The sequence below is a fragment of the Magallana gigas genome, chromosome 9, assembly GCF_963853765.1.
Source record: "Magallana gigas chromosome 9, xbMagGiga1.1, whole genome shotgun sequence".
Taxonomy (NCBI): Eukaryota; Metazoa; Mollusca; class Bivalvia; order Ostreida; family Ostreidae; genus Magallana; species Magallana gigas.
This window is the reverse complement of record NC_088861.1, coordinates 43176489-43199141: the sequence shown is the minus strand read 5'-3', so window position 1 is coordinate 43199141 and position 22653 is coordinate 43176489. Positions and strand designations below refer to the sequence as shown.

The window sequence follows — 22653 nt, the reverse complement described above, 5'->3', positions numbered from 1 at the left end:
TAGTTTAGGTGATTTTGGTTTTATTTGTTTTAGTTTTCATATATCTACCTTTAGGATTAATTACTGTTTTAGAAATTTTTGGGCTCCGGTTAACTTTTTAAAACTAAAATAAATTGATTTAAAATATTCCTGTTTTAGAAAACGAAATGCACTCGAAATTTCTATATTTATACCATGACGTATTGTAAATATGTCATTTAAAACTCCTGCACAGTTAGCAGATAACAAAAGGTTGTGCAATACGAGGACAGTTGTATTTTCTATATATGCATTTTCTCTACTTGATTGAATTGGAGTAAAAGTCTGCTTTGATATACATCGTCAAATTTTAATGCTTACAATTGAAATGTACGTCGTGTGTATAGTAAATATTAATTTTGCAATAGTTGTCCGTGGTATATCTCCATATTTTTGTAACGTAAAGAGTTGTACTCCTCTTTTAACTATTTATCAATAAACAAGCAACAAATAAACAATGTAAGTATAATATGAAACTATCAATATGTTCTATAGCGCATTGCTTTTGGATTTTCTAGAGAATGTTTATAAAGTCGTTTACTTTATCATCTAATTTGGGCCTTTTTGTGATCGGCTTCGGTCCATCACAGTTGTGTCCATATGAGTCATCCGGCAAATTTAACTATTTGCGCATGCATTGCGCCTTGCACTCTTTTATTTACTATGCAATGACAACCTTATTTAAATCTTTAATTAGACGTAGATTACGATAAACGTTACTCTTATCATTTTACCCTGAAAATAATACATTTGTAGGGTTACATACATAATGATTCAAATCACGGTTTTTTCACATATGCGTAAGAATATTAGTCGGACGTCAGATTCGCCTACTAAGTGTAAAGTTCCTTCATGCCTTGCCATTTCGGAAATCATTAAAACGGTGTTATATTTATTTTACTGCAAGTGGCATATATTATATTATATCAACCGAGTTGACCAATGGTATCTCATGCAGATCATTCCTTTGAAAGAAACTTGTTTAAAATTCCAAACGAAACCTCATTCATCCAGTTTAAATACAAAATGGCTGCCACTGAGTCACAAAGCGGTCCTTTATTATCTCATGCACCGAACATACCTACTGATGGATCTCAAAAAATCTCTTTCATTTATTTAAGTTATTGATCAAATGTCTTCTTATCTTTATTGTTTTCCAACGGAAGTATACCCAATTTTGGCCTTTAAAAACATTTTGGTAAATCAGCATGGAGTAAACATCTTAGCTATAGATTGTATTATTTTTGTTTCATTTTACTTGAAAATAATTACGGAAAAATTTCTTTACAGAATATATAACATTCATTTTCTTTTTACAAGAGGTATGAATTTTTGTAACAGATTAATACATTAAAAACGGAAGACCTTTTTGTTGCCATGGCAACAAGAGTCTAGTTTCTTTATTTACATTTTTATTGTCTCAGTAAGAAAAATAGAAAACAATTTACAAATAGCTATTTAAAAGACCACTGCAAATTGCGCGAATTTGGTTTTTAAACGTTTTATTTTCATTTCCCATTTTCAGAAAACCTCGAGAAATCCCTTTGAAATTGGGTCGGCTCTTTAGTGGAAATCAGTTTTAGTTTCGTTTTGTGCCTAGTTTTTAATTGCCTTGTGTTGTTTGAAAATCTCAACTAAAGTACAAACTATATAATAATAAAATTGACATTATACAAATCAATTGATTTTTTCCACGATTGATTATGCATCGTAATTCATTATTAAAGTCGCTCAAAATATAGATATTAAAACACAGCCACTATTTTAGTACTCATAGAATTTATCTACGTGTACAAACTATATTTAGATATCTTGAATTAAGCCAATGAAAATCGATTATTAAACGAAAAAGTTTATGTTGACATCAAAGGCGTCATTTAGAAGAAAATGGGGAAGTGGAAAGGTAGGAGTATGATTTACTTTTTTTTAAAGCTGACGTGATGCATTTATTTATAATAATAAGATTTATAACAGTTAATGAAGCCAGGAATGCGTGTTTCGAGGGACATTGGTATTAACCAACAAATATCAGTTACTTTGTTAAAAGAGTGAAAGGAATTTTATCAATTAACCTAAATTCGATCGTCCGAACAAGTAAACAAGTATGATTTTTTTAAAAATATAAATGCAATCAGTTCCGATCAATATTTTATAAGATATTACACAGAATGGGCATTTGTTTTAGTAAGAAACGGGATATTTAAGTGTAAAACAAGTGTTTTAAAAAGTAAACTATTCATTGAACTTCATCAGATTTATCCCTTAGATATTGTTGAAATGTAATGCTTTCATTAAAATGAAAGTAGTTATATTTCGTCATAGATTCAAAGATATTACCAATCCATATTCGTTGTGTATTGTATTATATTTTCGAGCGAAGATAGAATTAAACGTACCTTGGATCATTGTCAACTTAGTGTTATTTAGTTATCAACGACCGTAAAAATTTGAGAGAGAGAGAGAGAGAGAAATTATTATAAAATATTTCTGAGTTTAAAAAAATTCTTTCAAACACATAAACTTGCTTCTCTTTATCTGTTCATTCCATATACAGAGAGTTAGTCAGTCTGTAAAATATAATTTTTTTTATTTGGTCAAGGTTTTAACGATTAATACAAATTTTCTGCATGGATGTTCATCTTCTTCCATTGTTTTAATGAATCAGCTTAAACCGAGAGTCATTCATTCTGCGATTGGTTGGTTAACCGTGGGGTATATGACTCAAACTTTTAGGTACAAAATAAACAATTAACTGATCCTGCTTATTGGAAAAGTGTGTATGTAGAAACCAGATAAACCAATAATTGAAATTGAAATATGGCCGATTGTTCATATACAACAACTGAGATATAGAAATGTGTTTGTTGTAGTATCATGATTTCTTGACACCCTTACACTTTTTATCCAGTTGTTAGTTAAGCACATGCATACGCATACAACTTTTAAGAGCTTTAAATTACTATTTATTGATGTGAGTGCAGGTAGTAACTGAAAGACGGTTATATAAAGACATGAAAATACACATTCTTGTGTTAGATGTGTGTGAAAGCAGGACTCAGCAGTCACATTGACGCCCCATACCCTTGATACATCTAACGTTAGAATAAATGCTTGTTTTGGCTTTGTGCCAAATGCAAACCCATCATAACATCACAGATATGATACACAGTTTTCAAACAAGGTTATGCAAACAAAATTGTCCTTTTTTTATTATCAACACGGTCCTACATGTAAACCTGTAACTTCTGTTAACATCAGGTGATTTAAATGAAGTTCTCTCATGTAAATCATTGTATACTAACAATCAGCTACAGCTAGGCAAAAGACCTCTGAAAATTATGCAGATAAATATCCTATATGTGAATATGTTTATCAGCGATTGATTTATCTTTAACCATTTTCAGAAAACCACGAGAAATCCCCTTTATATAATAAGGTCAACTTTTTAGTGGAAGTCCTTTTAATTTCGTTTCCTGACTAATTTTTAAATGTCTTGTGTTGTTTAAAAATCTTCACAACTAAAGTGAAATCTGTACCAAAAAAAGTTTGATATCATACATATCAAATGATTTATTATTTAGTTCAATTGTTCTAAATATAGATATTTGAATACAGGAACTTTATACGTATCTGTGAAACTTATCTACGTGTGTGAACTAAATTAAAAAACATTGTATTTAGCTATTGAAAATCGATTTTTGATCAACAAAAATGTTTATGTTGACATTAGATAGGTCATTAAGATAGAACAAGGAGAAGTTAAATGTTAGGAGTATGATTTACGTACTATAAACCTGACGTGATGCATTTATTTATAATGTTATCAGTTATAACACTTAATGAAGGGATACGTATTACGAAGGACACTTGTATTAATCAACAAATATCATGATCAGTAACTTTGTTCAAAATTTCCGTGTTTTAAATTTAAATTTGAAATTTAAATGGCTTTTGTTGGTTGTAACAAATGTGTTGGCTGTGTTGTGTACGTTTTTATTTTGAATGAGTTTCGGGAACTATTGTAACGAAACGAGTTTTACCTTTCTTTAATTTCTTATTATGCTATGTATTAATAACACAAAAAATATTAAAAATGTAAACCTGTAACCTGTGTGTGTGTGTGTGTGTGTGTGTGTGTGTGTGTAGAATAGCACTCTTTAATTTCTTATAAAGGTGCATTAACATTATGGAGTTGCTAGTTTGGTAATCTTTTGGGTGTTGTTGTTTAAAAATTTTAACAACTACATTCCATATGTCATGCATGTATATAATTTGCATCACTGTTACCTTAATCTGGAAACAAAATCAAAGAACGATAATTTGATTTTTAGCATTTAAAATATCTTCATAAAATATAAAGTCATTCTAGAGGTTTTTTTTTTATGTTTGACGCCCATGCAAAATTCAAAAAATCTATCTTTTTATCTGGAACACAAACACAAAACAGGATTAAGGTTTAGGGTTAGGATAAAGTTTGATTGGGTTGAGTTTACGAGTCAGTGTCAAAAAATTCACAATGTAGGAGGAGATAACTTTGTTTATAAAAAAAAAATGTTATTTATGTTCTGATTATGCACCTATTGTCATCTTGTCATTGCTATTGGTATTTTTGAATTTTTGAAATATATAAATGAAATTATATCGTATGAAGGAAGCGGTGAAATTATGTCAGGTCATATCTATGGTTCTAAATTATAAATTGAAAGATGTTTTCCCTCTAATGACACAAATTATTATTATTTTAATGGGATGTAAGAGAAAAAATTAGGGTTCAAATACCAATTTTGAAAGATTAGTGCCTTGTCTCTAGAATGTGTCTCCGAAATGATTAAACTGGTAGCTCATGGTGGCAAATGTTTTAATATAACCTGTTTGGACTAGTAGGTCTTATTTCTTTTTTAACAGCGTTATACCATTATCCTATGCTAATTGTTTGTTGTTGTTTTTTTATTTTAATGTTGATAAATATAAGTATGCTAAAATAATAATTTTTGAAGATTTAAATTAAGTGTTTACTGAAATGAAAAAAGACCTTTATAATGGCTGTAACATTTTCTATATGACTTGTTACTTATTAATAATGGGTCATTAATTTGAAAGGATGATGTGAATTACCGCCCTAGTAAATTGGCAAGAAACAAGAAAGTTCGGCACGTTTGATGTTTGTTCTTCTAAAGAGTCTCTTCCTTGCCCATGAAGAAAAAACATCTTGAAACTTGAAAACACATTGAATTCCTTTTATCGTTTATAAATCAGCTCACAAGAATTTGACACAATCTTTATAAAAAAAATCGTTAATATTATATGATATGGCTTTTTACGATATCTAGGATTTTTTGCACAAGATGTGTCAAAACCCGGTATTAACTATCGACATTCGGAGAAGAATACCTATAATATTGAGATATAACCTAGAGAAAGCAACACATTCTTCTATTTATAGATCGTAATGTGCTTGGAACCGGAAATGAAAAGTAGTGGATTAATGAAGGAATTTATGTCATAAAACCAGGTATCGTCGACGAGAATATTGCGGAAACAAGAAAATGAAAACATATAGTTGTTTTCTTCACAAAGCAAAACCGTGCATATAAAACGATCTGATTTATGCATAGACCATATTTGGAGAGGCACTGTAATCGAGCACTTGTATCTACTTCTTAGGCAATCGTAACTACCCGGCCATTTCTGTCACCGCAAATAACCTCGTATGTGTATCGACACCATGTTTGAACTACTTTAAGTAGTCAAGCGTAAACAAAATGGTGTCCCCATATCAGTGCATATCGTGTGAGGACATCAAACGTCGACTCTCTCCATTGAATGGATTCAGGTTAAATTAATGTAGGTTTTGGATGCCATGTCCTCTGTTGGATTTGTCTGCACGTAGATAAGCAGAAATTCCTCTGTATAGTACACAAATCTATTTGAACTATTTTCACGAACGCATACACATTTTAGTGATTTAAAATTTAAATATACATTGGATTCAAAAAATAACTTTTCATTCAACTAAAAGCGATTTGATGCAATAAATAATTAATTAAATGATGACTTCTAACGGATCCAACTTAAGTTGCTTCACCCCAGGCAAATGCGCGCTTCCGGCATATAATTGTATAGATTTAATACAATCACTACGCTCTATCGGTATCCGAGTCTTTTTATCGGTTACGAAAATGTGCGAGTGTAATTAGAGTACTTGTTAAGAGCAACAAACGTTTTACCATAGACCACACGTGTGCTCAGACTAAAGATTTGACATATTTACAAAGCGTGTGTTTTAAACGCTGCAGTTAGATCAGCTTCTCGCATTGCAGCCAAACAAAAACAGAACTTATCACCCAGTTATTGTTAGAAATATCACAAGGTTTCAATGAAAGCAGAGTGAACCAAAATCCCTTGGCTAGCGAAAATGTTTTAAAACGGTAGATAATCACAAAATGTTAAAAATAGGGTCTTTGTTCAAGAAGTTTATATACACGTTGACGGTCACCTGATAAACACAGTCCTTATATTGTCATGTCAAGGAGTTCTATGTTTTTCTTTTTAGAGTTCAAATTCTAATCCGAGATTTTTCTATTTGTTATCTTACATTTTCGTTATATCTTTAACGTAAAGTAGGTCACAGTAAGCTTTTTTCTACTTTTAAGAGTTTCCTTTTTAAACATTTCGGAATAATTTAAAAAAATTGTAAATGGTGGGCGATTTAAATGTAATGAACGATCGAATTTTTATTACAATTTCCATTAAAGAGAGACTTAGATATACTAAGATTGCAAAATAGCAAACGCCATCAAATTTCCCCTCCAACTAAAAAGGGTGCAACAAATTATGGCTGCAAATTTTCTAATTTGGACTTTTCCTAGTGTAGAGTGGGTTAAAATATTCTGCGAAATATTGACACAGACATACTAGTAATGCATATTAGAAAAATGAAATTTAAAAAAACGATGATGAATAGAGAATTTTAGTTCTTTATTATCTAGTTATTTACTGGTTTGTGTTAAATATGCTGTTTACTCACGACTTTGCTGAAAAAAATAGGGCAACATTTAAAATTTTAAAGAATCAATTTTTATCTTTAGTCAACATAATGCAAATTTTCTTTTGACTTTATTTCACTTACACAATTATGTAATGCCAAAAAAAAAATATTTAAAGGCACCAATATAAAGCATATTTCTACTTTGATTATTGATCTCATATAATCATATAAGTTTTATGGCAGCAAATAAGATCATTTAAAGCATAAACCAAGTAAGTTTATTATTTGTTACTTTTAACTTTGATTTTTTTAAATCAGCCCCGAATCTCTTTCATTCTATTTAGCTAGACTGTCCTTCCTAAACTGTAATGCATTTTTGAAGTGTTTATTTGTTTGTAAAGTACCAATTGTTAAAAAGAAGATCATTGACGTAGCTTTTTATTAAAAAAAAAACAATAGTACTACGATCAAACTTACATACAAGTCATGGATTTTTGTTCTCTTGAGTTAATTTTTTAATTTTTATTCTGAGTAAACATCATCTTTTAATACATTTGGTTTGTTACAGTCAGCTAATTAAATCAGAACCTTTGTGTTCTTTTTTAATTCTCTCAGTTCAAACCCATGGGAATATTTTTTTTTTCCATCTTTACACGTATTGCTTCCTCGGGACAAATGATCTTTTTCCAGTACCCTCATCGGCAACCGCTGAGTTTTTAATGATTTTTTTTCCCAATACCTACAATGCCATTTCTGGCTTTACATTGCTTCTAGGCGAAAGCTGTCGCTTAGAAAGTTCAGTCGAAAAATATCGTGTTCACTTAGAAAATACATAACATTTAAAAGAATAAAGCTAATAAACATAATCTATGGTAATATTTTATTATTTTGGTGTGGAGGATTTAGAGAGTGTAAGACTGCAGCGATTACTAAAAATCAATTTGTATTATTCATTTATTGTCAGCAATTGGACATGAACATCATTCATTTCATTAAGCGTTACTTAAGAAGATGTTGAATTTGAACCCTTCCAGATAGGTTTCTGACAAAATGAAATGTTCTACAATAACAGTTAAAATGTCAAATAATGCAAGCGGCAAAATATAATTTCTGGGGTTTTTTTAATCTATAATACAACATTGATAGGTTCAATCATTCGGACGGGAAGATTTTTTTTTTATTTGCATTTTGCAGTGAACTTTTATAAAATGTACATGAAACTAACTTGATGTGTATGAAACTTTTTTTTTATTTTCAGATTCATCCGGGCATGGCGATGTTCCCGTGGGAAGTGAACGTGGCCAAAGCACTGAATCTAAAATTTCAAAAACTAAATTTTTTCCAACAAAAGAAAATAATACAAATTTTCAAAAAACTATGGCAATAGATCCTGGTGAAGATAGAGACCAAAGCACAGATATTTTAAATTTCAAACTTAAAACAAATGATAATGAAAATAATAGTATTTTAAAAGAAACTAGAGCGAGAGATTCCGGTCAAAACAGGAAGCAAAACCCTGTTAATAAAAATTTTGAACCTAAAATTGATCCAACAAAAAGTCATGAAAATAATCCTTTTTTTATAAAAACTGGAGCAATAAATCCTGGGCTAAAAAGAGACCAAAGCACAGATATATTAAATTTCAAACCAAAAATTGATACAACAAATGAAAATAATGGTATTCCTAAAGAAATTAGAACAACAGACCCTGCTCAAAATAGGGCCCAAAACACTGTGACTGAAAAATTTGAACCTAAAATTGTTACAACAAATGAAAATAAAAATAATCGTATTCCTAAAACAATTAAAACAATAGATCCTGCTCAAAATAGGACCAAAAACACTGTGACTGAAAAATTTGAACCTAAAATTGTTACAACAAAAGGTCATGAAAATGATCATATTTTTCATGATCATATTTTTGAAGAAACTAAAGATAATGAAAATAATAGTATTTTAAAAGAAACTAGAGCGAGAGATTCCGGTCAAAACGGGAAGCAAAACCCTGTTAATAAAAATGTTGAACCTAAAATTGATCCAACAAAAAGTCATGAAAATAATCCTTTTTTAAAAAAAACTGGAGCCATAGTTCCTAGGCAAAAAAGAGACCAAAGCACAGATATTTTAAATTTCGAACCTAAAATTGATACAACAAATGAAAATAATGGTATTCCTAAAGAAATTAGAACAACAGATCCTGCTCAAAATAGGGCCCAAAACACCGTGACTGTAAATTTTGAACCTAAAATTGTTACAACAAATGAAAATAAAAATAATCGTATTCCTAAAGAAATTAAAACAATAGATCCTGCTCAAAATAGGGCCCAAAACACTGTGACTGAAAAATTTGAACCTAAAATTGTTACAACAAAAGGTCATGAAAATGATCATATTTTTCATGATCATATTTTTGAAGAAACTAACGATAATGAAAATAATAGTATTTCTAAAGAAACTAGAACGAGAGATTCCGGTCAAAAGAGGAAGCAAAACCCTGTCAATAATAATTTTAAACCTAAAATTGATCCAACAAAAAGTCATGAAAATAATCCTTTTTTTAAAAAAACTGGAGCCATAAATCCTGGGCAAAAAAGAGACCAAAGCACAGATATTTTAAATTTCGAACCTAAAATTGATACAACAAATGAAAATGATGGTATTCCTAAAGAAATTAGAACAACAGATCCTGCTCAAAATAGGGCCCAAAACACTGTGACTGTAAATTTTGAACCTAAAATTGTTAAAACAAATGAAAATGAAAATAATCGTATTCCTAAAGAAATTAAAACAATAGATCCTGCTCAAAATAGGGCCCAAAACACTGTGACTGAAAAATTTGAACCTAAAATTGTTACAACAAAAGGTCATGAAAATGATCATATTTTTCATGATCATATTTTTGAAGAAACTAACGATAATGAAAATAATAGTATTTCTAAAGAAACTAGAACGAGAGATTCCGGTCAAAAGAGGAAGCAAAACCCTGTCAATAATAATTTTAAACCTAAAATTGATCCAACAAAAAGTCATGAAAATAATCCTTTTTTTAAAAAAACTGGAGCCATAAATCCTGGGCAAAAAAGAGACCAAAGCACAGATATTTTAAATTTCGAACCTAAAATTGATACAACAAATGAAAATGATGGTATTCCTAAAGAAATTAGAACAACAGATCCTGCTCAAAATAGGGCCCAAAACACTGTGACTGTAAATTTTGAACCTAAAATTGTTAAAACAAATGAAAATGAAAATAATCGTATTCCTAAAGAAATTAAAACAATAGACCCTGCTCAAAAAAGGGCCCAAAACACTGTGACTGAAAAATTTGAACCTAAAATTGTTACAACAAAAGGTCATGAAATTGATCATACTTTTCATGATCATAGTTTTGAAGAAACTAAAGATAATGAAAATAAAAGTTTTATATCAAACAACTTTACAGTTATTTTAGAAAATGAAAAGATATTATCAGAATTGCATTGCAATGAATCGATTCGGTTGTCTAGATCTGCTACTCCTATTAGGGTGTCTAGATCTATCATTCTTGTTGGTGAAACTGATAGCGATGTGGTAAGAGATTTCAGGCGATTAGAACCTTTTTGGTTTAATCGACTGTCTTATTTGAATTCTGGGTTTAGTGATACATATCAAATTTTAGAAGAATTAGAACGGGGAGAAAATTTCGATAGGAGAATATAAATTGTTCTTCAACTAAAAACTAAAATAATTTAAACTAAAAACTAAATGAATCTGATTTATGTTTATGTATATATATTAAATTGAGTGTACTACCCTGGAAAGGTCAAATTTCAAGATTTCATCAAACTGGAAAGAGCGTACATAAACACAGATCGCTTGAGTAAGGTTTAATGAATGGTAGACGACTCTAGAATAAAAAATAGTGTAAATTTTTATATATTTTTTTTAAATATTAGAATATAGCACTTAAAATGATATTGATGATTTTTTTTATCGTAAATGTTTTAATAATAAAATATTTTGTACAAAAATGTTAATTAATTCAAGTTAATGTCATAAAAAAATTTAAGTATTGTCGTATGTTGTATACTAGGTTCCACTTCACCATTTTAGTATGGTTTTTATTACAGTTTAGTTCCATAGTTATTTTATTTATTTTTTAGCTTAGGCGTTAACTAACAGCTACTTAAGTTAAAACGCAATGTTTAGGTCTTTATTTTTCTCTGAAATATGTGATATGACTATAGAATCATTCTTTTCTTCTTTAAAGGAGGCTGGATGGTCAGCAAATTAGCCATCAGAACTGCCTTAAATTTTAAGATATGAATTCTTTAGCTGTAAACTTTTATTCATTAAGAAAAACGAATTTGGATATTTTCATATAATTATTTTAATATGGAGCTGTTCTTATAGAGGAAATCAATTTGAAAAAATTGCCCCGACCATCGAGCCCTCTTAAATATTTGTTTTTATTATCTAATCCATATATTCTTGTTTTATAACTTTTTACTTTTTTTTTCTTTTGAATAGCAAGATTGGCGTTTGGGTTTTATCAAGGTTTTATTTTATTTTTTCCAATTGTATGTTTGAAATTTGTTGATTCAGTTGTTTTGTAAATTAAGTTGTAGAAAATTGTCAATGTAGACCTAATTTTATTCCATTTTGTTATAATCAATAGATAGAAATATTGTGTTGCTTTCTTGTTGAAACAGTAATTGCATGTACCTGTCAATACTCGTGTATTGAAAACGACAACTGTCAGAAAAAGTGATTTTTGGTGATAATAGCAAAGGTCGTTAAAGAACACAGATGGGATCTGCAATGGTGAACCGTTGCACTGTTGCACTATTGAAACCACCAAAGAAACTGAATCGAGAAATTTTCGTATACAGCATCCCTAGTTGGAAAAAGGATAACAGAAGTAAGTAACAACGAATTTGATATAACGAAACAGTTTACATTCAGAAAGAGCCAAGCATTTCCTTTTTTCAAACTTACATACTACCAACAAAGATATCTTATGAAAGCGTAGAATAAATTTAAAGTATTCCTTTTTAAGGTAATGATGCCCGCTCCTCGAGTTTCTCATGCCATTAGAAACCGTAGTGTATTCCATGAGTTGATTGAGAGAACGTCTTGGCAGATTAAAGCTTTTCGCAAATTAACAGGTAAGCCGCATCATCTAGTATGGGGAAAATCATGAAATAAATCATTCACTTAATTGACTAAGAATACAAAACTGCAAATTATTATCATAATGAATTTGTATATCGTTGTTTTAATTAAATAGTTGTATCATCCATTCGATGTATGCAGTAATATAATATCTTGTTCTCGATTATAGGAGAGGCATTCTAGTATACAAGGGCCTGTATTGCAAAGCAAATTGAGAGTGTTGAGGATTGGTCTTTGAAAAAAATATTTCGTACTGTCCATTTATCGATTATAATGGACATTCACAAAGGCCATTTCCAGCTGTTTCACAGTAGGATCATGTACGTATTGTGAATTTTTAGTAAAACTAGAGAGTAAATACCAGGCACAGTTGTTCTATTAAAAGGGAAAAGTAATTTTTTTCCATACATTCACAGTTTTTGTGTTTAATTTTACCTTTTTACAGTTTCACACAGAGGTGGTAACAGTAACTGTGAATCATGACAGTGCTAATAAGACTAAATTATTTAAATATATAAACGTTTCATTTAATGCAATTTGATTGTCTTTTTGTCTTAATGGCAGTCCCTGTTGAGAGCCGATAAGGATCTACCCATTGTACCCATCAGTCGGTTTGCATCGACACATACGGTCGGTCTTTGACGTAAGAGCAGCTAATGTATCGACACATACCCATAGTGAAGTCATTGTTCACCACAACATAAATGGTTAGTTAACTAAGCATCAAACAGAAATAAATGAAATGTTGCGGGTCAAAATACTAAAGCTAATTACAAACATAGATTCCTTATGAAAGAGTAAAATAAATTTAAAGTATTCCTTTTTAAGGTAATGATGCCCGCTCCTCGAGTTTCTCACGCCATTAGAAACCGTAGTGTATTCCAAGAGTTGATTGGGGGAACTTCTTGACAGATTTATCGAAAAGCTTTTCGCAAATTAACAGGTAAGCCGCATCGTCTTGTATGGAGTAAATTCATGAAATAAATCATTCACTTTATTGACTAAGAATACAAAACTGCAAATTATTATCATAATGAATTTGTATATCGTTGTTTTAATTGAATAGTTGTATTATCCATTCGGTATATGCAGTAATATAATGTCTTGTTCTCGATTATAGGAGAGGCATTCTAGTATACAAGGGCCTGTATTGCAAAGCAAATTGAGAGTGTCGAGGATTGGTCTTTGAAAAAAATATTTCGTACTGTCACAGGATTGTCCATTTATATATTATTCTATATTTTCCATGTAAAGTTGAATCTGTCTGTGTTTTTGTGTGAATATATTAATTGTTGTAGAATACTTGTATTGTGTTATCTTTTGAATCACTATGAGCTGATTATTGATGTCCTAATTGAATACAAAAGAGATTCAATGTATTATAAAATATAAAATCATATCTTGCAACATTCCTTAACTTTGCATATAGAAATTATTACAAATTCGTTGCGATACCGACTATTTCATTTTATTTCAAGTCCCGTTTGTATATATAGCGAAACCAGTTACTTTTAAAGTAGTCCTCATTCAATAGGTAATTCAATTTCTTTTTTAAAAATCAAAGTTTTAAAGATAATTTTTCATTGCTGTGTGGATAGAATCCTACAATAGCAAAAATGGGAAACTTTAACAGGCACTGGAAAACAATGATCGACCCAGAGGTTGGCATTAAGAATACTGAGTCTATTCACTAGTATATCTATGTAAATGTACAAAATCTGCTCAGTGGAACACTGGGATATCGGGTTAAGGTACTCGTTGAATTTAACGTATAATGAAGGGATATTGAGCAATTGTGAATCATTTTAAATTAGTAAGAAAATGTAATGATAGATGTCAATAAAATTGAAATGATCTTAACACACATGATTTATATCACAAGAAGCTGGTCATTGTGCACCTTAAACATTTTCGAAGGGTTGTCTTCCCTTGATGAAAACAAAATTTTAGTTTTGCCATTATTTCGGTGGTCAATAATTCATTTTATTTCATATTTTGATAAAGAGAAAAATTATGCATATATTCACCAAGAAATTTGTATGAATTTCAAGTTACATATTATACCTTAAAATATCTTAACACCTTTAAGGGGCATGGTCACGATTTTGGTCAAATTCTATTTTTATGTTTTTATTATTTACAATGCTTTAGAAATGCATTTTTAATGATCGAATCAAATTTGAGAGCCAGTCGTAGAGTTATAAGCAAGATACAAGGCTCACAATTCATTGCCATGTTAACAAGGCTCGTGCCCTGTTTTTGTTTACATAAATTCATTATACCAGTAAAAAATCTTTTACATTTTTTAAGTGTTTCGGGTACAACAAAATGTTAACTAATTTTTTAGAAGAGTTGATATAAAATATATTTTCCATCTATTTTTTTGCACTCACTGGCAGTATATGACGTCAGAAGTGACGCCATTTCTATGATTCAATCAAAATCAGAAAAAAATTGACATTTTTCTTATCTATTTACGAATGGGAAATATACAGCGCATCCTTGAACAAAGAAAAATTTTTAGTCACTTATTAGTCTTGGCTAGATACATCTCTGATTAAAATATTTTATTTGTTGAAGAATGCGCTCTATGTTTTTGAAAGGAAAAACTGCTTGAAAACAAGCCGTTTTACGCTAAAAATGCAAAAATGGCGGGAAAAGGTTGTCTTTACAATGTCATATTTCTAAATTGTGGGCACTTGAACCAAAATGAATATTATGTTAACACATCACATACATATCTGTACTAAGAAAACAAATAATGATAGTACAATGATGATGTTCATTTTAGGGGGCCATTTTAGGCCCTTATCTTATATAGTCCTTTGTTTTCATTCTTGTGAATATTGCTGAGTGAAAAATGATGTGTGGATGAAATTACCTTTAATATTTTTCCTTTCATCTATTTCGATTGCACTTCTTTCTCGGGTATGTGTACTTTTATTAAATATCGTTCAAATGTGCTGCATATATATACTTTACGAAAAACTATAAACTGGAATGATCTAGTACAGAATTATGCAATGCCTAGCTTTCCATCCTTGTACCGGCAGAGCAAAAAAGAAATGAACACCCATTCGGTTTAGATCGTTTTATTAAGTAGTTTTACAGCTATGGTATCTAATCGCTCGGTCAGGTTCATACAATACAGAGACTCCTCACAACATGCTGACGTACATCAGAAACCCATTGTGATACATACACAATATCAACCATAAGTCACGTGATCGTTGCCACAGCGACAGAATCAACGCCGCCATTTTGTTTACTTCTTATCCTTGTATTGAAAACACAAAAGCACAATAAGTTTCCATAGCAATTCTTGACATATGAGCATTATCAAACAAAAAAACTAGCTACATTCCTCTGAAAGACATGACACTATACATATTATGTGTGGGGAACAAACAAAAAATAAACATACCACCTACTCGTGGCAATGTTTATTTGACCTCTGTACAAGGATATTCAAGGTCATTCATAAACATAGCTAGGGTCCAACATGTCACCCAGGCAACAAAAGTAATATAATCTGTAAGATTAGGATCAGAGGTCATTCTCATATCAAAACTTGACCGAATGTCTGACCTTAACCTTTGAGATAGGTAGTTACCTTGTCATATGTTTACGAATGATCTTTTAATTTAATCTGTACTACACAAGTTTTTCTAAACTTGAATGAAGGCAAGAATAAGCTACAAAAAGCTGCACTCCTTTAGGCAACAATTTTATGGTTCACATCTACAAGTTGTTCTTATAGACTATAGTTCGAATGAATCTTTGAAAAACTACATGAAACATGATCAGATCTACTTTGTATAGAATGTCTAGAGTCTATGTCTAGAATAATTATTTGGAAGTTTATATAAAAGTTTCTAATCTCAAAGTTCAAATTCATAATGGTATTTACACTATAATCATTTTTCTACAGATTTTAGGTCCAACATGTCACCTAAATCAGAGATGTAATTTCATCACAGGTAATAATGTCTGAGTTATCTCCCTGTGATCAAAACCAAAACACTCAAATGTAGAAAAATGAGATATCATTTCAATTTTTTTTTTTTAAATTCAACTATTAATCTGGCTTTCTTCCATTATAACAATGAAATGGCAAGTTTGTATGTTTCTTCGGGGAAAAAAATCATTTTGAACAACTAACTTGCATATTAAGTAAAAACCTTGGTTTTGATTAAATATTTGGATTTGACTATCTTTAGTTTTGTTTAAATACAATTCTAAAGTGTGACTGAAAAAAAAATACCCCCAAAAATCAGTTCTTTATAAATTAGTCTAGTTTGAAAGAAAACCCAAAATGCACGAAACAAAAATCATGTAAATACATTGAAGCATTTCCTCCTTTTGCTTTTGTGCTTGGATTGCTGAAAATAATTTTATTCTTTGTTAAATATTGACTAGATTCCTTACAAAGTTTTAGGAAAAGTTAAATTTTGATGAAAATAAGGCCTTTAAAACAGAATGCAAAAAATTTATTGGAAGTTATCTCCGCTGTTCAAGAGAAGCTTTTCGTAGTCACTGCCCTACTAGTTCTGGGTCCGACATGTCACCCGGACAAACACCCACTTAACAAGAAAAACCAATCAGTGGGATAATCCATGGCTAAATATAGCCCGTCAGTGGGATAATCCATGACTAAATATTGTCCGTCTGTGGGATAATCCATTACTAAATATTGTTTGTCTGTGGGATAATCCATGACTAAATATTGTCAGTCTGTGGGATAATCCATGACTAAATATAGTCTTTCTGAGTGGTCTCTCTTTAATAAATGGGCTAAAAGTAAGGGTAGTGAATAATCATCCAATCAATCAGTTTGACTTTTTTCAATAACTATTGCATATATCATATATTTATGTATGACACTAAAGTAAAAGGAAAATAAGGATAATCTCATTGACTATGTACCTTAAGGAGATACTTCTACACAACAGTTTGTTCCACTAGAGAGTCTTCAATATGTGGTAGATGGGACAAACAACAATACAACCCAACCACAAATGCCACAAAATAAACATTCTTGTAATGATTCTAAATTAAGCCACAGAATAAATCTTATTTTAATTGGTTGACCCTCTTTCTAGAGGCTGTCTCCTACAATGCTATCTGTATGTTGACTAGTTCCCTTTCCTGAGCTAACATTTCTTATTAAAGTTGATCAATTTCCTTCTATTTTTGTTCCTAGACAATATATTACTGTTAAACTTTAATTACACAAAAAAAAATGCAAAAGGTTTGTTGTGCAGCACAGGAGCTGTCTTAGATAACAAGAATGGAATAACTCAATGGTGATAGTCCAAAATGATACAAACAAAGATCAACACAAAAATTCCAAGACTGCTAAAATTAGGTCCATTTCAAATACTACAAAACTAGTACTTGACAAATTGCATCAGGACCTTTATAACAAGCAGACACAAACACTATTTACAAAAAAGACACATTGCTATGGAAACAGTGGTATATATAGCACCAAATATAATGAATCCTATCTACTTCATACCAGGATAAGAAGTCCAGAATGACGCGTTTGGTGACCTGAAGTCTGTGGAGTGTACATCACATGATATAAACACTGATTAATACACGGAATAAATTAGTACTACTTCAGCCATTGTATAAATATACAGAGTTTAGGTACCTCTCTATGTTAGTTCATATGCCAGTTACAGGGGCAGCGGGGGGTGGGGGTGGGGTACACAGTGTGCCTGTGTACAATACAGCGAGGTCTTACTCATCTCACTGATTCTCACATCTTTTTTTTATACCGGTAAAAGGAAATTCTTCATCACATTCCAGATCCTAAAGGGGAAAAGTTTTAATCCATAGCACGAATGACCGAATTCATGGTAAGAAAAGAAAAATTTGAAAAAAAGACCAAGTTTAAAGTATACAAATTAACATGCATATAAAAAAAAATAGAATGGAATAAGACAAAATTATGTTTAAAAAAAAAAAAGACTGTAGGCATCAAAAAGATCTTGACAACATAATATGGATATATTTATCACAATGAAAAAAACTTGTTTATCCTTAAATACAAGGGCTATAGATGTCTCAAAACCAGATCTTCCATCCATCCACACTAATGTATGCAGACCAAAAATATTTGAAAATCAGTATTTTAAAAAGGAAAATTTTGATACATCAAAAACATAATTTGCTCAAGGGTATGCTAAAGGCTAAAAAATTACATTCTTGTTATGGCTTTTCGTTCCAACTCAAAATAAATATAGAAATCAGAAAATGCAGTTGAAAAGACTACAGAGAAACTAACAAAATTCATTATTTCATTAAAAAAAGATACATATACCGGTAGGTATATATAATATATATTTTAAAGTGGGATGAGATGGTCCTCACTTAATAACTCAGAATTTTTTTGTAAAATGCAGAAAGATCTTCTCCAGTTTCCACTGTAATAGTCAAATGCTGGAAGTTTGGGAGGGGGAGGAAGGTGTTTTAGGGGAAAGGGAGGGGGCGTTTGACATTTTAAGTTTGATACAAACTGCATTGAACCATTGAAACCAGAGAGCCTACTCATAATATTCTGGCAGCATCAAGCACTATATTATAAAAAAGAGAAACATAAATTCCTCTCTCCAACTCTGACATAATACAAATAATGAGAAAGACTCATAAATATATTAACTCTATGGACCACGGAAGCAGGTAGAGTCCTCGCTATGTACAGAAATATCTAGCTGGTAGCAACAGCGGCATTCTCCCCATCTCTGAAAGACTTGGAGGTTGGTTTCTATTTTCATCATTATTCATCTCTCAGTGGATTTATCACCCAAACTTTTGAGATCAAATGGCCACAAAAGCAGAAAGCATTTTACACAACGCAATGACCATGGTTTTTTATATTGCATGTTCTTGAAGGTAGCTCCTTTAAATGTTTAACAGAATGTTCAAATCATGATGAAAAATGTGCTTTCAATTGCATTTCATCTGGTTTTCCAATGAACAAAATTTAAAGAAGGGATTTTATGATATAATATCCACTCTGAATCGGGTGGATCAAGGTATAAACGACAGCATTGTTGACAATACAGTCACTCCAAATTTTGTCTTAGTTATTGACTAAGGAAGGAAGGAATAGCTTTGCTCAGACATAGCCTACAACACAGCACAGGATTCCTGAATTACCCCTATGGAAGACTTATAGCAAATATACATATGATAAAAACAAAACAAAAATTAGTCATCGACATTGCACTGAGAATTGCCTAGGCGTTATGGACTGGTTCCTTTAAACTGGTCTTATTTGGACAGCTTGCTAATGACCCGGATCAGAGCGCCATTTTCTTCTTTTAGTCTTTTGTTGTCCTCTTTCAAAGCTTCCATTTTCTGAAGAAGAAAAAGTTCCAGAAAAATCAGAAAAAAAAGAGATCTGCTGCTATGGCTACAATAATTTGTGATATAACACTAATGCAGAACTGTACTGTAAAGCATTGAGCTAAAGCAAAGCATCTAATTGTCTGTCTTAATAGCATTACACCTGTCAAAATATGCAGCATTTAAGGAAAAACTGGTATTACTCTGTAATAAAAAGCTGCCTGAGTGGATAGATAAATCTTAAATGAAATTTTGGATAAATTTGTATGCTTAATTAAATTGACTTTATTTCTTCCATTATTTACAAATATGCATGTTAAGAGACCGTCAAAATTTTAGATTCAAACATCTCTGTAACAGTGATTTGTTTGATCACAATAGCACACTGCTGCCACATTGATGATGAACAGATACATTGGCAGTGAGAGAACAGAACATCAATCATCAAGTGTTCAGACATCCATGAACAGCTCGAGTTTTCCTACACAATTGTAAGCTTATGCATGCACTGCATTTCCTGTGAATTTTGGAAGTCTACTCACTGGAACTTAAGTTCACTTATATCATGACAGGTAGTAAATTTATGTTTAATAAATTTTTTTTTACTATATGTTCTCAATGATAATTTATTGTTTAATTAAAATGCAATTGCTTTATATGCTGGTTGATTTCATTGTTGTAGTAATTTCAGCGGTATTGCATATTTCATTACTGAATTAAAAATTTGTATTACCGGTATTAGGAAATAGTTTCTATGATGGCTTCATGTTTGCAAAAACATAAACTATCCATAGAAAGCTATAGTTTTATGGGCATCCATGTTTACACACCTTGGAAAGTGTATAATTCAAATCTATCGTACTACGTACTGTATAAAGGGTTATTTTTGTCCATGTTATTTTTGTCCTGGATTTGGTTTTGCCCCGTCTTGAATTCACCCAGACAAAGTTGTGTTTAAAGACAGATAATATGAGACATTGGAATTTGCCAAGTCTTAAATTCGCCAGCTGACAAGGGCAAAAGGGGCGAAAATTAAAAAAGGGGCAAATATTTCTCTGTATACAGTATCTCTGTTGATAATTTATCTGTTACAGTAATACATTTGCATTTTGTCCATTATAAATTCCAAAGTTAACACATTTAAAAAATATACTGTATAGTTTAAAATATTATATTGTTATGTTGATAAGTCCTAAGATCTATTTTGTTAACTGTAAAATGCAATAATCCTGTGTATAATATGTAGCGGTATAGGATTATTATATTGATATATTAGATATTTATCTCATGCAGCCATATACATATAAGCTACGAGAAACAAAATACCAAAATAATCTACATTAAAATACTTGAGCAAAAACCAATGGCAATTTCTAGTAGGGTCATTCGTCCCAAAAAACTTCAATTAGTTGAAATGTTCCCATTTCATATGACTATATACTGTACAGTAGTTGCATATCGTGAAACCATAAAAATAGATGTGCTTATATCTAAATCAAGCACTTTTTTATGTGTCTAGTTTACATGTGCCTACATTTATCGTCCCATCCGAAAATCTTATTATGCACTGAATTGATTGAACTATGATCTAATTCACCTCACATTGTGATGTCATTGACATAAGTGAAGGGTTCAAACAACTGACCTTTGTTCTACATTGTGGACTACGGAACCTTGAGCTATACATCATACACCTAGATCTGCCTCAATATTGGATTCTTAGATCTAGCTGAGACTCAAATTTGAAAACCCAGAAGCATTCATCTCTCTTGTTAAGCAAAATGTGGGGAGGAATCTATTATATTTAAGCTTAAATATTATTTTATATATGAGATTCAAACTTTGGGCTTCAAGCACAGAAACCAGAGACTTTACCACTCACCCATCATAGAGAAATCAGACCTTCATATTGGGAGAAATCATTTTTCATTATTGATTCAAAGTAACTTTTTTAAAGAATCTTACATCTCCTGAATGTATATATAGGACCCCTTTTCTGTTCCAACAGTCAATTGAAATCTATTTTCCACCACAAAAATTGAATTAAGATTAGTTAGACAAATGTGATGTTAGAACAGGCTGTGTATACACACAACATCTTGGTGTTAACCCTACACAGAATATCTAGATACCACAGCAGTAGTCTCCCTATGTCAGTTTTACCTTGCTCCTTTTGCTATGATAAACCAATAATACAATAACACCTAAGGTGGGGTTTTTTTTTCATGTCTGACTCACTAAACTACTATATACTTAAGTGGCAGAGGGAGGTAAGGGCATATGATATAATCTAAGTGTATAATATCATAGGAAACATATGAATATGTGCAGTTAAAAGATAATAATTATAAAATTATCATTTCAGATATCATTCAAAACAAACTATAGGAATGATATGAATTTTTGCAGTTAACAGATTATAAAATAAAATCATTTCTGAAATCATTTTAAATATTCTCCCAGAAAGATAGAGAATTTGTGAGTCTGGTCTCCAGATCTTTACCACGTTTACTGGTTAGTGGGTTACCAGGATTGAAGGGGAGAGGGCCTCTAGCTTATGTTTAATATTGAAATCATAATATTTTTGATAATTTAACACCCCCAGCAAAAATATAATATCATTTCTGAACTAAGGACATATACAACTAAAACTCGAAAGGAATCCCAGTACACGTATCTAGAGAGGAAAGGGGGTAGAGAGGAGGGGGGAGGTGGTGCTAGGGACCATGTACCCCACCTAACCTAACTGATTATATGTTTCTTTGAAAAAAAAAAAAAAAAGGAAAACAAACTAAACTGAATGGAGACCACAATGCAGACACGAAGCGTTTACCTATCGGGAGAGCTTGGAAATGACCCTGGTCAGGGCGCGGTTCTCCTCCTTAAGTTTTGTGTTTTCTGCCTTAATTTTGTTCATTTGCTGGAAATAAAGTGTACAAAGCCACCAGTAACCAAGGCAACCACTGTGTGCTTATATATTGTGATATTGTGATCAAGCAAAGCAAATTTCTACAGTCTGGGTCCAGAAGTCATAGATATACATAAGAAAGATTGAGACTTTGTTGTTATATTTAAAGGTAAATCATAACTACTGAAAACATATTTCCGAATTTTTTTCAAAAATATTACAAATT

At 31.1% G+C, this 22653-nt stretch overlaps 2 protein-coding genes across 4 annotated transcripts in view; one reads left to right on the top strand and one right to left on the bottom strand.

Moving 5' to 3' along the window:
- The first annotated feature begins 1823 nt into the window (after positions 1 to 1823).
- LOC136271332 (uncharacterized protein MAL13P1.336-like) lies at positions 1824 to 13462 on the top strand. Of its 3 annotated transcripts, none has more exons than XM_066071164.1 (7): positions 1824 to 1921; positions 8265 to 11906; positions 12045 to 12153; positions 12330 to 12480; positions 12725 to 12867; positions 12989 to 13103; positions 13281 to 13462. In XM_066071164.1, exons 1-2 carry the CDS (start codon positions 1906 to 1908, stop codon positions 10703 to 10705), a joined length of 2457 nt encoding a protein of 818 aa, XP_065927236.1. In that variant the 5' UTR covers positions 1824 to 1905; the 3' UTR covers positions 10706 to 11906; positions 12045 to 12153; positions 12330 to 12480; positions 12725 to 12867; positions 12989 to 13103; positions 13281 to 13462. The 3 variants fall into 3 exon arrangements, with proteins under 3 accessions (XP_065927236.1, XP_065927237.1, XP_065927238.1); XM_066071166.1 differs by lacking the exon at positions 1824 to 1921 and adding an exon at positions 4991 to 5851; XM_066071165.1 differs by lacking the exons at positions 12330 to 12480; positions 12725 to 12867; positions 12989 to 13103.
- Positions 13463 to 15236: 1774 nt separating this feature from the next.
- LOC105330003 (protein phosphatase 1 regulatory subunit 12A) overlaps positions 15237 to 22653 on the bottom strand; it is a 40415-nt gene continuing 32998 nt past the window's right edge. The window contains exon 28 of the mRNA XM_066072502.1: positions 15237 to 19531. Within this exon, the coding sequence (XP_065928574.1) occupies positions 19445 to 19531 (87 nt within the window). The 3' untranslated portion in view covers positions 15237 to 19444. The remainder of the gene's footprint in view (positions 19532 to 22653) is intronic.